Genomic DNA, 14,719 nt, shown 5'->3' with positions numbered 1-14,719 from the left:
CGGACCTAGTTTCTGATGCAGTAAGTGCCTGACCATGGTCAGTTGCATGAAATACAGTCTCTGAAAAAAGACTATCAGCTTTAGCATGGTGTCTAGGCACAACACAGGACTTAGACCCGGCACGGAGTGCAAGTACCTGTGCAAAGAGGCTTTTCGCACTAAGTGTGGGAACATGCGCTGTAGCCCGAAATGAAGACTTAGCCTCAGGAATGGCACAGTCAGGCTGAGCATACTCACTAGGCGAAACACTGGAGTTAGGCTGCGGCTGGGGTAAATCGGCACACGCATGCGCACTAGCTGCCTCTCCACACTTAGACGTGGAGGAGAAAGCAGCCAGCTGGACAACCCGAGGCACAGGCCTAAATGTCAGCTGATGCCTGGGCGGAACTGAAACCGCAGCAGGCTGCTTGCGTTTAAGGCGTCACCGTTTTGTAACAACAAATACCATCCAAAAGAACAGGTGTACTTCTTCCCATGGATAATCTGATATGATCCCTTTTTTCATGGACACGACCATCGCTAACAAATGTATATGAGGCCAAAACAGCAGCTGCTTCAATGGATCTGAAGTGCTCCATAAAGTGGCCTCTCCTCCACCCCAATTTCAAGATCCCAAATACTCCATTACTCTGTGGTGTCAATCCAATCGCACTTGCTTCCTAACAGCTCTCAAGTTTCCACCAGCCCTGCTGAGTATGGGGTAACAGACATGGTTGAGTTTGCATAGCTGTTCAGTCACACTATAGCCTGGGAATCAGAGGTCTGCTCCAAAGCTGCAATGAGTACAGACAAGGAAGTTATTATTATTTTTATTATTATTGATTTATAGAGCACCATTGATTCCATGGTGCTGTACATGAGAAGGGGGTTACATACAGAATACATATACAAGTAACTATAGACAGACTGGTACAGAGGGAAGAGGGCCCTGCCCTTGCGGGATTACATTCTAAAGGATTTTTGGGAGGAGACAGTAAGAGTGGTGTAGGTTGAGCGTCAAGTACGTATGGTGGTGGTGTCATTGAAGGTTATAGTCATTCCTGAACAGATGAGTTTTCAGATTCAGTTTGAAGCTTGCGGGTGTAGCAGATAATCTGACGTGTTGAGGTAGCGAGTTCCATGAGACAGGGGAAATGATCTGCGCAGATGGCCAGAAGCTTTGTGAGTGGGATCCAGGCCCCGATGAAGAAGGTGCTGAGCCTAATCTACACCCTCATTTCCAAAAAGTCAATCCTCGTGGTGGAGACAATAGGGAACATGATGAGGAGCACAGATACCTGATTGGAATGACAACTTTACTATTCGGTCAGGGCAGGAAGAGGTTTTCTCGGAGGACTCAGGACAAGGGGAATGAAAACACACAGGGTTATTGATGAGGTTGGAGACCTCATTTACTGTCAAACCAAAGTCAGCCAGTCGATGAGGTCAGCAGAGGAGGTGGAGGAGGATGCTACTGACGACGAGGTTACGTTGCATCTTCCTGGCCAGAGACAAAGTACTGGAAGCACGTCAACAACTGAATCATGGGCCACAACTTTGCCTCTGAGCAGAAGTCGTGTTGGCTATGCAGGTCGCATGGGCTGTAAGCCTTGCCTAGCCTGTGAATTCTTGGACATCGCAAAGGATCACCCAAGTCATGGAATCTGTAAGATTTATCAACAATCTGTAAGTAGAAGGCAAAAACTCACACTTTTGAGTACATCCTCCATGAAGTATCACATGGATATGAATTGACAGCGTGAAGGTGTATTGCTCAGCTATATCAACTGTCAACGCAATATGCTTATTTGCCGTTCATTGCATGCATTTTTGCAGACTACACACAAGGGGCTGCTGTTTTTTTGGATCTGCCTTTGGTCACTATAGCAATAAAAAATTGCTCTTCGGGTGTGAACTTGTAGATGCTGTCTATGAACAGAAAGAAAAGCTAAAGGTGTGTGTTACAGCAAGGAGCCACCGCGGAAACAGTTTGTTCAATTGTGAGGGGAGTTGTGTTGTACTTTGATGATGAGCACTGTAACGTCAGTGAGCAGCATCCTGTGCCACAGACCAACATTCTTACGGTGCTGTCTATACTGTTTACCTTGAGAGGAGCGTAAAGTCTGTATTTCTGGCAACTGGACATCACAGTACCCGGGTACGGTAGGCTTTGCCCAGACAATAATGCGGACACGCAACACTTTGTTTTATTAGCAAAACACATATCTGTTCTGGGTAGGCCGACTATATAGACAATAAGACTTGCTGCCTCTGCACTGTCAAATTGTCATGTACAGTTTAAATCATAGAGGGACAGCAACACATGTTTGCATTGACTGTTGCTTTTCAAGATTTCCATGACTGTGTTGCAGAGCTGTGTGGTTTGCATTCACACTGTTATCATCTGCATTATCTGTGAGGCTTCAGCTAACAAGGGTATTCGGGGGGGTAATGTGTTTTGACTATGTTTAGGTAGATAACTTGGAAGCTCTTGTGATGCGCCACTGGTAAGTCGTGTTCGCACACACACACACACACACGCACAAACACACAATTACTGCTACACAGAGGGATTAGCAGGTAGTAGGCAACAGAATAGATTGTTCAATTATTTAAATTGTATGCATGGTTCTTATTGTTTGTTTTGGTAAAGTTAAACAATCATTTATCAACCCAACTGCCTAGAGTCCTTTTCCTGTTGCCTGGTTTTGCTGCATACTGGGGAGCCCACCCTGTACAAAAGTTAAAATGAAGCATAAATCGCAATGTGAATTTCACTGTGCTACAATGCGGCCTAGCGTGCCTGTGCAACCACCGCCTGCCCCATCAAGTGCATCTGCGTGCTCTTCATCCTCTGTGACTGTGGGGACAGCAGTCACACATGGTTTTTCACACTGAACTTCCACTCCTTTACCCGCAACAGGGAGTGTGATTGGCAGGTCATCACTTGTTTTGGAAGTGGAAACAGAAGATATTGTTGAGCTGTCAGACATCGAGAGAACCATCATTGGATGCAGGCTACATTATATCCACGCCTGCACCTTCGTCACAGATTGGCTGGACTACCTGCAGTTAATAATTGCATTCCAGAAATGGAAAGGAGAGTAGAATGCACATGTGTTGTACCTTGCTTGGCAGCAAAGGAACACTAACTTAGTATTCCAGACAATTTTAGGAAGGCAGAAAAAGAGTCAGCTCTTTGGGAAAATTAAATAGCGTGGCAAAAGTGGACAGATGGGTACAGTGGCCGTGTTCTGTGGGTACCAGGACAGTAAAAGAAGCCTCACTTTCTATCCCTCCTAATGATCAAATGCAGCAAGGAATTCCCTGAGTTTGCTATAAAATTAGCATAGCTAAATGTGCATGAGGGTGTCATGCAGAGGTGCTGCACATAGCTTGGCACCAGTGGGGCACTAATGGAATACAACAGACAGTTCTATGATGCCACTAAATGGCAGTATTTTTTGCTATCATTATAGCTTATTAAAAACAGAGCAGGAGGGTATCATGCAGTGGTGCTAGAAATAGCTTGCCACCAGTGGGGCACTAATGGAGTACAACAGCCACTTCTTGTATGCCACTAAGTTAACTCAATTTTTGGTACTATAATGTATTAGTAACAATGAGTTTGAGTGTGCAATGCAGGCAGACGTGCTGCTAATATCTTTGCACTAGTGGGACTATACAAAAGTCCAATAGCCACGTTTAGGATGCCACTAGGTACACTCAGTGTTTGCTAGTATAATGGCTTAGTAACAATGAGTTTGAGTGTGCAATGCAGGCAGAGGTGCTGCTAATATCTTTGCACTAGTCGGACTATACAAAAGTCCAATAGCCACGTTTAGGATGCCACTAGGTTCACTGAGTGTTTGCTAGTATAATGGCTTAGTAACAATGAGTTTGAGTGTGCAATGCAGGCAGACGTGCTGCAAATATCTGTGCACTACTGGGACTATACAGAAGTCCAACAGCCACGTTTAGGATGCCACTAGGTTCACTGAGTGTTTGCTAGTATAATGGCTTAGTAAATATCAGTTTGAGTGTGCAATGCAGGCAGAGGCTCTGCAAATATCTGTGCACTACTGGGACTATACAGCAGTCCAACAGCCACGTTTAGGATGACACTAAGTTCACTCAGTGTTTGCTAGTATAATGGCTTAGTTATATTGAGTTTGAGTGTGCAATGCAGGCAGACGTGCTGCAAATATCTGTGCACTACTGGGACTGTACAGAAGTCCAACAGCCACGTTTAGGATGCCACTAGGTACAATCAGTGTTTGCTAGTATAATGGCTTAGTTACAATGAGTTGGAGTGTGCAATGCAGGCAGACGTGCTGCAAATATCTTTGCACTAGTGGGACTATACAAAAGTCCAATAGCCACGTTTAGGATGCCACTAGGTACACTCAGTGTTTGCTAGTATAATGGCTTAGTTATAATGAGTTGGAGTGTGCAGAGGACAGGAGGGTACAGTGCCAGGATTGTGGGGCTCTGGGTAGAGGAATGGAAGCCTGCCTTTCTGTTCCCTCCTAATGGGGAAATGCAGCGAGGAAATTCCGGACCTTAGCTACACAGACGCTGTCTCTGTTTTCAGGACCTGTCACCTATGGCTCTGACCCTGACGGTACGAGCCCTTAAAAGGACTGATAGAAAGTGCTCTCCCTAAGCTGTCCAGCGCTGTGTATGGAGCGCATACAGCTGTATCGGCGATAGGACTCAGGACGGAGCTGCGCCAGTGATGTCTGACACCAAGGACGCAGAAGGCAGATAATGGCGTGCTGGAGGAAAATGTCCGTTTTTATAATGCAGGGACATGTGACATGGACATCCTATCACACATGCCGTTGCTTCTCTGGCTAAAAGTCCACTTAGCTGTGTGTGTGTCTGGGATTGGCTGCCACAATGGCCCTCCCCACTACACGCGCGCGCTTTTGGAAGGAAGACAAGGAAAAAAAAAAAATGGCGATCGCCATTATACAAACAGCAGTGATCTGAAGGCGCTGTTCCCGCACACTATACACTGAAATTTCATAATAGTGTGAGTCACAGAGTGACTTACACTATTACAGCGGAAAGCCAGCTAGGAATTAGCTGTTTTTTTGCTGCTAGAACCGTTCTCGAACGTTTCTAGAACTATCGAGCTTTTGCAAAAAGCTCGAGTTCTAGTTCGATCTAGAACAGGCCCCAAAATCACTCGAGCCTAGAACTGGAGAACCTCGAACCGCGAACCGCGCTCAACTCTAGTCGTCACGGTTGCAACCAAAGATGCAATGCCGTGCTCATGAGGTAAGGGCATGCCTAATCAGGAGAACTATTCTACATTTCCAAATATTGGTATTTGCTGATATTATTGCTATTCCACCTACTATATATTGGGGATAGGATCTTGGAGATGGAATACTCCTTTAAGTCCAGTTATCCAGCTGAATGAATACTTAACAACAGAATTTGCTATTTAGATGTGTTTTCTTGTGGCGTATAACGGACTCTCATGTTTGGTAGTCGTTCAGCAGGGCAACTATAAAATCAAATACCTCCATTTGGAAATGTAGTATATAGCTCTCCTGATCAACTATGTTCCTTACCTCATGAGCAGGGAATTGCAGTAATAATATTAATTTATTCATTTATGTAGCGTTATTAATTCCATAGCGCTTTGCATACATTGGGAACACTGTCCCCATTGGGGATCACAATCTAAATTCCCTATCTGTACGTCTTTGGAGTGTGGGAGGAAACCGGAGTACCCGGAGGAAACTCACGCAAACACAGGGAGAACATACAAACTCCTTGCAGATGGTGTCCTTGGTGGGAATTGAACCCAGGACCTCAGCGCTGCAAGACTGCAGTGCTAACCACTGAGCCACCGTGCCGTCCGTTTAGCTTACAGGTGAATAACCACCACTCACTGTGTCTGAACACAGGAAGCTGAGCTGACAGCCGCTCTGTGCATGCAGCAGCATCTATTGTGAAGGAGAGGGCCGCGGGGGATCAGCGCCCGCACAGGTACCGTGGGACACCGGGGAACACCGGTGGGGTTATAGGGGGTGACCTGGCAGGGCCTGGGGAGGAGTTTTCTGTCGCATGTGTCATGGCACATGCGACAGAAATCAGAGGAGTAGGGTGAATGCGGCCGGCGCGCTGCTGTGCGCGTGGCCATCTTGGATTTCTGGGAGGGGGTCAGGGGGGCACTTTGGCGACACCGGGGGACCAGAGGGGACCGGGGAGGAGATTTATCATGTTTGTTCATGCCAGATGGGAAATAAATAATTTTTTACCGACGCTGTCATTTACTATAACGTGATCATCGGTATACGGTGTATACCTGTGATCACGTGAGCGGGGACCGGAAAAAACGTCCTGAATCATGATCTCCAGGGTCTCAGCTACCCCTGAAACCACGGAGATTTTCTGACGCTGAGGGGCGCTATTCACTTATTTCTGCCTGCTGTTTATAAATGGCAGATCAGAATAAGGCTACATTAACACGACCGATCCATTTTTGCGGTTTGCAAAAAAACAGTCCGTTTTTTTCCACGGGTGCATCCATGTGGCATCCGTTTCCGTTCCGTAGACGGTCCGTATGTCATCTGTTTGTCATCCGTGTGCCTTCCGTTTTTTTTGCGTACTGCAAAAAAACTGAAGGAGGGAAAATACATAAATTTTTCCCAGGATCCATAGCTTCAACCTACATGAGGCGGTCACATGTTCCCTCCAGTGCCATTTTCTACTGCTTTTCACAGCGTAGAGCGCTCTGGTGATTTTCCTATGCTTGTACACTTCATATCAGTCTTTTCTGTCATTAGAATGGCAGAAAGACACATAATATCCCACTCTCCTGCATTTTGTAATTTTGCACCCTTTGGTGCCTTTCATTTGGCACTAAGGGGTGCTTAGCTTTGTATTTAGCCAAAAAAATGAAAAAAAAAAATGACGTGGGGTTCCCCATATTTTTGTAGCCAGCTAGGGTAAAGCAGACGGCTGCAGCCTGCAGACCACAGCTGGCAGCTTCACCTTGGCTGGTAATCCAAAACTGAGGGCACCCCACTCTGTTATTTTAAATTAAATAAATCATTTAAAAAAAAAAAAACACGTGGGGGTCACTCCAAATATGGATCACCAGCCAAGGTAAAGCAGACAGCTGGGGTCTGATATTCTCAGACTAGGGAGGTCCATGGTTATTGGGCTCTCCCCAGGCTAAAAATAGCAGGCCGCAGCCACCCCAGAAGTGGCGCATCCATTAGATGCGCCAATCCTGGTGCTTTGCCCCAGCTCATCCCGTGCCCTGGTGTGGTGGCAAACGGGGTAATATATGGGGTTAATACTAGATGTGTAATGTCACCTGGCATCAAGCCCTGGGGTTGGTGAGGTCAGGTGTCTATCAGATACCCGACATCACCAACCCAGTCAGTAATAAAAAAAAATAGACGACAAACACATTTTTATTTGAAAAAACACTCCCCAATACATTCCCTCTTTAACCAATTTATTAGAAAGAAAAACAAATCCAGGTCTGCTGTAATCCAAGGCGTTCCCATGATGATCCACACTGTCCCAGTCAATGAAGAGCAGGATGTTCCCCATTGACTGGGAGAGCAGTGCAGTGACCTGAGCTAACATCAATAGGTCAGCCCAGGTCACTGCAGGGGATGACAAGTGCTGCTGTCAGGAGCAAGGTACATTACCTGCGCTGATCTCCTGCACTGCTGACAGCACCTGTCACTGACTTCAATGACCGCCGCCTTCACAGCCAAGTATCGTGAGCGGCCCGTGACGTCACCACTAGTCTCGGGTTGGAAGCGACAGAAGGTGATGTGACAAGTGGCGGCCATGGAGGACAGTGACAGCGCTGAGGTCGGGAGGGCGGGACTTCATCACCGCAGGTAAGCTGAGCGGGACCATGTGTGCAGAGTGCCAGGTGGGTGGAGCCTAGCAGCGTAATATGTGCAGAGTGCCGGGTGGGCGGAGCCTAGCGGGGTAATGTTTGCAGAGTGCCAGGTGGGCGGAGCCTATCGGAACCATGTGTGCAGAGTGCCAGGTGGGCGGAGCCTAGCGGGGCCATGTGTGCTGGTGGCGGAGTGCAAAGTGGGTGGAGCCTAGCGGGGCCATGTGGCGCTGAGGACGTCAGTGTCGTGGACTGCATGGCTGGGGACAGGTGAGTGTGAGTGTGTGTGTGTGTGTGTGTGTGTGTGTGCATGCCGCGTGCAGGAGGGGGCAGAGCGAGCTGATCGGGGAAGTGTCGGCTCCCTGCACAAGTAACTAGGATAAATATCGGGTTACTAACCAAAGCGCTTTGCTTGGATACCCATTGTTTATCCTGGTTACCAGCTTCTGGCAGGCTACCAGCGATGGCTCCCTGCACACTGTAGCTGTAAAAAGCCCTGCTTTTTGCTGCTAGAACCGTTTTCGAACGTAACTAGAACTATTGAACTTTAGCAAAAAGCTCGAGTTCTAGTTCGATCTAGAACAGCCCCCAAAATCACTCGAACCGCGAACTGGAGAACCGCGAACCGCGCTCAACTCTAGTCTTGGCATCTCGGTGTGCCAAAAATGAGCTTTTTTAATTTCATACCACTTAAAATAATTAGTATGGATCATTTGACAAATACTTACTTTACATCAGCATCATTTTTGAATTGTATTTTTTGTTCAAAATGTAGAGGGGTTAACGATTTAACAGTGATTTTTTTATTTTTGCCACAAACTTTACAAAATATGTTATTTTACGGAGTCTGGACCACTTCACATTTAAAGTTACTTTTAGCTACCTACATTTCAAAAAGGCCCAAAAGTGACAAGTTTTTTCAAAACTAACTTTTGAAGGTACTCAAATCCATATTTAGAAAGTTAGCTATCCCTTTAGGTGCTTCTAGGAATTAATATGAAGAAGACATAAAAAGGAAAAATTAGTTATTTCCACAAAAATGTGCTTTGGTCCCATATTTTTTATTTTTTTAAGAGTGGAAGAAGAAAAAGGACCTCCCAATTGTTTGTGCAATTTATGGTGACTGCGTTAATACTGGATTTGTGGTCAGAAATCAAGTTGATTGAACCCACCGAAAATCGGGACCGGTGGATCACTGCCAGATTTTAAAAAGAGTCCAATCCGCTCCGAAATCCGGTGCCCATATAAGTTAATGGGGACCGGAATCTGGAGATCAGAAACATTTGTGGTGGTGATAGGGGTGTAGGAGCGAGCGTGACATACTCACAGAGGTGGTGTAATGGAGTCAAATTCCTTCCGGGTCACACTTTTCCCTTCCGGAGCCGACAATTCAATATTTACTACTTTGCCGTCCCATCGGCTCATGTAATTGGTTGCAGTTAGATGTTCCCCCACCAGGAGTGGCAGCGTGTCACCTGACTGCAACCAATCACAGGCGTCAGGATGACCGGTGGGCAGGGAAAGCAGTGTATCCCTCACAAGTGTGACTCCGGCTTTTTTTTTTATATAAATAAATAATTAAAAAAAACGATGTGTGGTCCCCCCCAATTTTCATCTTCAGCCATGATAATGACGTCTGGGGGCTGGTATTCTTAGCCCGCAGCTGCCCGGTATTGCTGCATCTATTAGATGTGACAATCCCAGTGCGATACTGGCCCTTCCCGGTGGCCTGATTCGGTGGGGTTATGAGGGGTTAATAATACAGCTGCTACTAAGCCCTAGGTTTGTGATGCCACATACGTCTATCAGATACCTGCATCAACAACTTGAAAATGAATGTAGATAAACACACACACAGAAAAATCCTTTATTTGGAATAAAGTACAAAACGCACCCTCCTTCACCACTTTATTAAGCCCCAACACCCTGCAGCTCCGGCATAATCCACATAAGGTCCCACGACGACACATCCAGCTCTGCTACATGTCACAGCTAGCAGCCATTGACCGCCAGCTCTGAGTGTAGCCTATTACTGAGCTGCAATGAGCGATGACTGCAGGCAGAACTCTCACAGGTTTGGGGCACATCAGCCTGCAACCAATAACAGATGAGAGGTTGACTGGTGGGTGGTAAAAGCAGTACAAGTGTCTGCGGGTCAGTATGGTGAACGTGCATGTGATATCAGACTTTTTTTTTTAATAACCAATTAAAAAAAAGCACATGCAGTCTCCCCAATTTTCATCCCCAGCCATGATAACGCCGGCTGGGGGCTGGTATATTCTAAGCCCGCAGCTTCCCGGTATTGCCGCATCTACTAGTTGTGACAATCCCGGTGCATTACCGGCTCTTTCCATTGCCCTGGTGCGGTGGAAATCGGGGTAATAGCAGGGGTTAAAAGCAGTGCACAGCTGCTACTAAGCCCTAGGTTTATGATGTCACAGGCGTCTATGAGATACCTGCATCACACAAACCTGTAAATAAGCACATGTAATGCCCTGGCAGCGGTCGAACTGCTCGGATGTGGACGTCATTACTTGTGACTCAAGGGTCTCCGGACCCGGGGGCTAAGGGTCACACCCGATTGAAGAAGGGGGTTATTTACAGGGGATGTATATAGTTCGTGACACCACCCGTGGTGAGCGGCAATAGGGAGCACCGCCACTGCTGTTGAGAGTACCCGGAGTGATGGACTGGGGCAGCTAGATGACATCACCCTCCACGGGTAGGGAAAAGCCCCGGGAATCTGGATGGTGAGATGGAGTGCAGGGGGAGTGTAGGGGGAGCACAGGCTCGCTGGTTGCAGGGGTTAATCAGGTACTCATTCAGCAAGAAATCAGACAGTGACAATGTGGAAAACCAAGTCTCTGGGTGCCGCTGCCCTCTTGGGGAGCTCGTCCGCGACCCTTCCCCTGCAGACCTGCCTGGTGGTCTGTGGTCTGCCTCCTGGCACAGTAGTTTTAGAGTGTTTAAAGTGGCCCATTAGCTTGGAGCTTTCCGGGCCCCGCTCACTGCTAAGAGTAGCAGAGGAGCTTGCTCTCAGAGGCTCACGCTTCGGATTTCAGTGGGCTGCTTTGCTTGGAAAGCCCTATCCCACTCGTTGCGCTAGTGCCCCTAATCTCTGAGATTTGTGGAAACAGTCCATATAGGCCCTGTCCTCCGCAGGTTAATTGCCAGGTTGCTTGAAGCTTCTCCCCGACTTAGGGTCCATGTACCTCGACGTGCCTTCGATCCCAGCCCAGCTATTGAACTGCGTCTGCTGGTTATCCTCCAAGGCTAGCCAAGCACCCAGTCACAATCTCCCGCGACTGGGTCTCTGACTCCTCCGGGTCCACACCAGCGTCTGCGACCTAGTCTGCTTCTTCCCTGGGAGCTCCAACTCCCAGCTCCCTCCGAGCTCCTCACAGCTCGAAAGCTACTTCTGTTCCCTTTGCTCCCCTGGAGCCAACTGACTTATCACCTCCCACCTCCCTGCCTGACCCCTAGGAGGGCGGCCTTATTCCAGCTTAAGCAGCCCACTGGTGTGCCTGACAGAGTGTGTTGCAAGGTGTAACTAGGATTTGTGGATCCTGGTGGAGGCAGTACTGCAAGATGGGGACCCAGAACCATGGGGTGTTGAGTCCTCCACGGGGAGAGAAAGATTGTGCAGAACCATGTGACGACCTGACTAGTCCAGGGCATCACACACACAGAGAAAAATACTTTATTTGGAATAAAGTACAAAACGCACTCTCCTTCACCACTTTATTAAGCCCAAACACAGCCCTCCATGTCCGGAGTAATCCACACGAGGTCCCACGATGGCACATCCAGCTCTGCTACATCTCACAGCTAGCAGCAATAGACTGCCAGCTCTGAGTGTAGCCTATTACTGAGCCGCAATGAGTGATGATTGCAGGCAGAGCTGTCACAGACTGGGGGCGCATCAGCCTGGAACCAATCACAGATGAGAGGACGGTCAGTAGGCGGGGAAAATATGGAAATCTGTGTGTATGCGATGCACAGTACAGGACATGAATGCGCGACCCGGAAGCAGTGTGCCGCCATTACACCGAGTCTCGGTAAGCATGAAACTGTCGCTTATTAGTTTTGTTTATTTTTACTTTATTGCTGAATCCGGATCATGCATCCAGAATCCGAGGCCCGGAATGAAAAAGCACTATTTGTATTTTAGAGGACCATTTTTAATGGGATAGACTGCAGACAGCATGTTGCATTTGTGCAGTCTTTAGTGAGCCAAAACAGAAAAAGCCACCAGAAGTGATCTTTGAAACTACACGACACAAGAAATTCATTGAGGTGTGTGTTGAGCATATTGAACACATACTGTAGGTCATTCACAGATTTTTACAACATTGGGACATGAAATTGAAAAACAACAAATTGTTACTGTGGCCTCTAATGATTCATTTTCCCAAAAGTAAGAGCAGAAAATTAACCAAAGAATTAGTTGTGAAATTTTCTTGAGCACATCAATACTCCAAATGCGGTCAGAAACTACTGTTTGGCACATAGCATGGATTGGATAGAAAGTAGTGGCATTTAAATTCTGTAGCGTAATTTTGGCTGAAATAGATTGTGGACATTATTTTGCATCTTCAGAGCCCCTAATATGCTAAAGCAGCAAAAAAAAAAAAAAAATTGAAGCCATATTGCAAACTACACCCCTCAAGGAATTCATATATGGGTATTGAAAACATCTAGTTCCAACAGGTGCTTCACAGAAAGTTATAACATTGGACGTGAGAATGAAAATTTATATTTTTTCCGACAAAAATGCTGCTTTATCCTCAAATTTTTAATTTTTCCAAGATTTAAAGGAAAAAATGGACCACACAAATGGTTGTGAAATTTCTCCTGAGTTTGTTAACACCCAATTTGTAGTAGAAAACTGCTGTTTAGACTCTTGGCAAGACATGGAATGGGAGGTATGCTATTTGATTTTTTTACTACCATTTTGGCTTTGATATATTGTGGACATCATGTCATATTTGAAGAGTCCCTGACATGCGAAAACAGCAGAAACCCCCACAAGTGACCCAACTCTCCATTGACAGCAGTCTGATCCAAATTCTTAAAACAAATGTGGATACTTGTCATGGGACCTGCATCAATCACTCCTTTGTGACAGAGCATGTGTGTATAGAAGCTTTACTTGTGCTTTGGCATCTAAGTAAAACAGTATTAAAATGACAGTAAAAAAAATTAGAAAGTAAATACAATTTCAAAAATAAATATAGTGAAATAGCAACCACAAATGTTGTAAATGGTCACTATGTGTCGCAGTGAAGAAGGTCCCCTGCGGAATGAACCTTAAGATGTCCCTATGGAACCTGTAGTTCCACAAGTCTTGGTCTTGTGTTTAAGGGTCAGGTTCCCTTTAGGAATAGCCAGTGTTCTGGACAGGTCTGGATAATCACATACCTCTCCCACGGGTGTGTTTGACATGTGGCTGACAGGTCACATGGTTCTTTAATAGAGTCTGTTGTTTGGCACATGGCAAACTGTGTGGAGTTTGTGAGCAGTTTGTGGTGCCACACTGTAGGAGTAGCAGTCTGTGGGAGTACACTAAGTTGTAGACAGTTTAAAAATATGATCTACCTGAACTCTAACATCTATGCTAAAACATGGAAAGGTAACAAATGATGAAAAAGAATTTCTTTAATCTGACTATACCTGAGCAGACAACTCCAGCATCTTTCATCATTCATTCTCTCAGCTGAGTTTGTGTGAGCAGACCTGCGTTTGTCTCCTCACAAAGATGTAGCAGAGCTGAAGACGCTCCTAAATGTCTTTTCTTTTATTTCTAAAAAAATATTTTTCTCTCTGTGTTGTTGTTTTATTTCACTGGTAAAATAACAGACAATCACAGATGCTGTCACAGAGTGGGCAACTGTGATTGGCTGTTGGAGTAACCTGAAACCAGCCCATACATTATAGCATGTATATATATATTGTAGTGTAAAAATAAATAAATAATTAAAAAAAATGATGTAACGCTCTGCTGCATGTTTGATTCTCAGAGCAGATAAAGAGGATGGTTATGGGTTGCCAACCCCATCTGCTTTGGTTTACCTTAAGTGGCAATCAAAATACAGGAAGCTCATTATTTTTTTTAATTATTTAAAAAAATAATTTTCAAAAATGTGTGGAATCCCGTCATATTTTGATCACCAGTCAGGTAAAACCAGGCAGCTGGGGGCTGGGATTCTCAGCGTGGTAAGTACCAAGCATTCTGGAGCCCCCACAATAACAACCGCAGCCCGCACCTGCCCCTGGAAATGGCGCATTGTTGCTTAGCGCCATTTCCAGGTTCTTTACCCGGCTTGTCCAGCAGCCCCAATGGCGGTGGCACACTGGCTAATAAAGGGGTTAATACCAGCTTTGTATTCTCAGCTGGTACTAAATCCAAAATTCATGGCGTCACGTCAACTTACACATGGCCACCATGAATTTCTAGTAAACAGTAAAAAAAAACCACAACATATAGAAAAACTTTTTTTATTAGAAATGAAACAAAAAAACATTTAGAGACTCCATCTTTATTATAAAAAAATCTTTAGTCCGAAGTAGTCCACAGAGAGAGCATTGTCAGGTCTGCTTCATCGCTCTGTACAGACAAGCGTCTATACAGAGTGAGAAGTGTGGAGAGTATTGTCATCTCTGCTTCATTACTCTGTAAAGACAAGCGTCTATAAAGAGTGAGAAGCAGGCTGACACTGAGGGTAGCATTCCACTTGCATATGACTTGTACGAGTCTTACATCGGAATCACCCGGCATGGCCTGATGCTCCCCTGAAAGGAGCAGGTTAGTTGCATAGAAATACATGCAGCCGACCCGCTCCTGTAAGAGAATTG

At 46.0% G+C, this 14,719-nt stretch overlaps 1 protein-coding gene across 1 annotated transcript in view; it reads right to left on the bottom strand.

Moving 5' to 3' along the window:
* The window catches only part of LOC142312631 (scavenger receptor cysteine-rich domain-containing protein DMBT1-like), a 660,637-nt gene that overhangs the window by 109,252 nt on the left and 536,666 nt on the right, over positions 1 to 14,719 (bottom strand). The window contains exon 18 of the mRNA XM_075351627.1: positions 11,337 to 11,356. Within this exon, the coding sequence (XP_075207742.1) occupies positions 11,337 to 11,356 (20 nt within the window). The remainder of the gene's footprint in view (positions 1 to 11,336; positions 11,357 to 14,719) is intronic.

Source organism: Anomaloglossus baeobatrachus, chromosome 5, assembly GCF_048569485.1.
Source record: "Anomaloglossus baeobatrachus isolate aAnoBae1 chromosome 5, aAnoBae1.hap1, whole genome shotgun sequence".
NCBI lineage: Eukaryota > Metazoa > Chordata > Amphibia > Anura > Aromobatidae > Anomaloglossus > Anomaloglossus baeobatrachus.
This window is presented reverse-complemented; position numbering and strand designations above follow the sequence as displayed.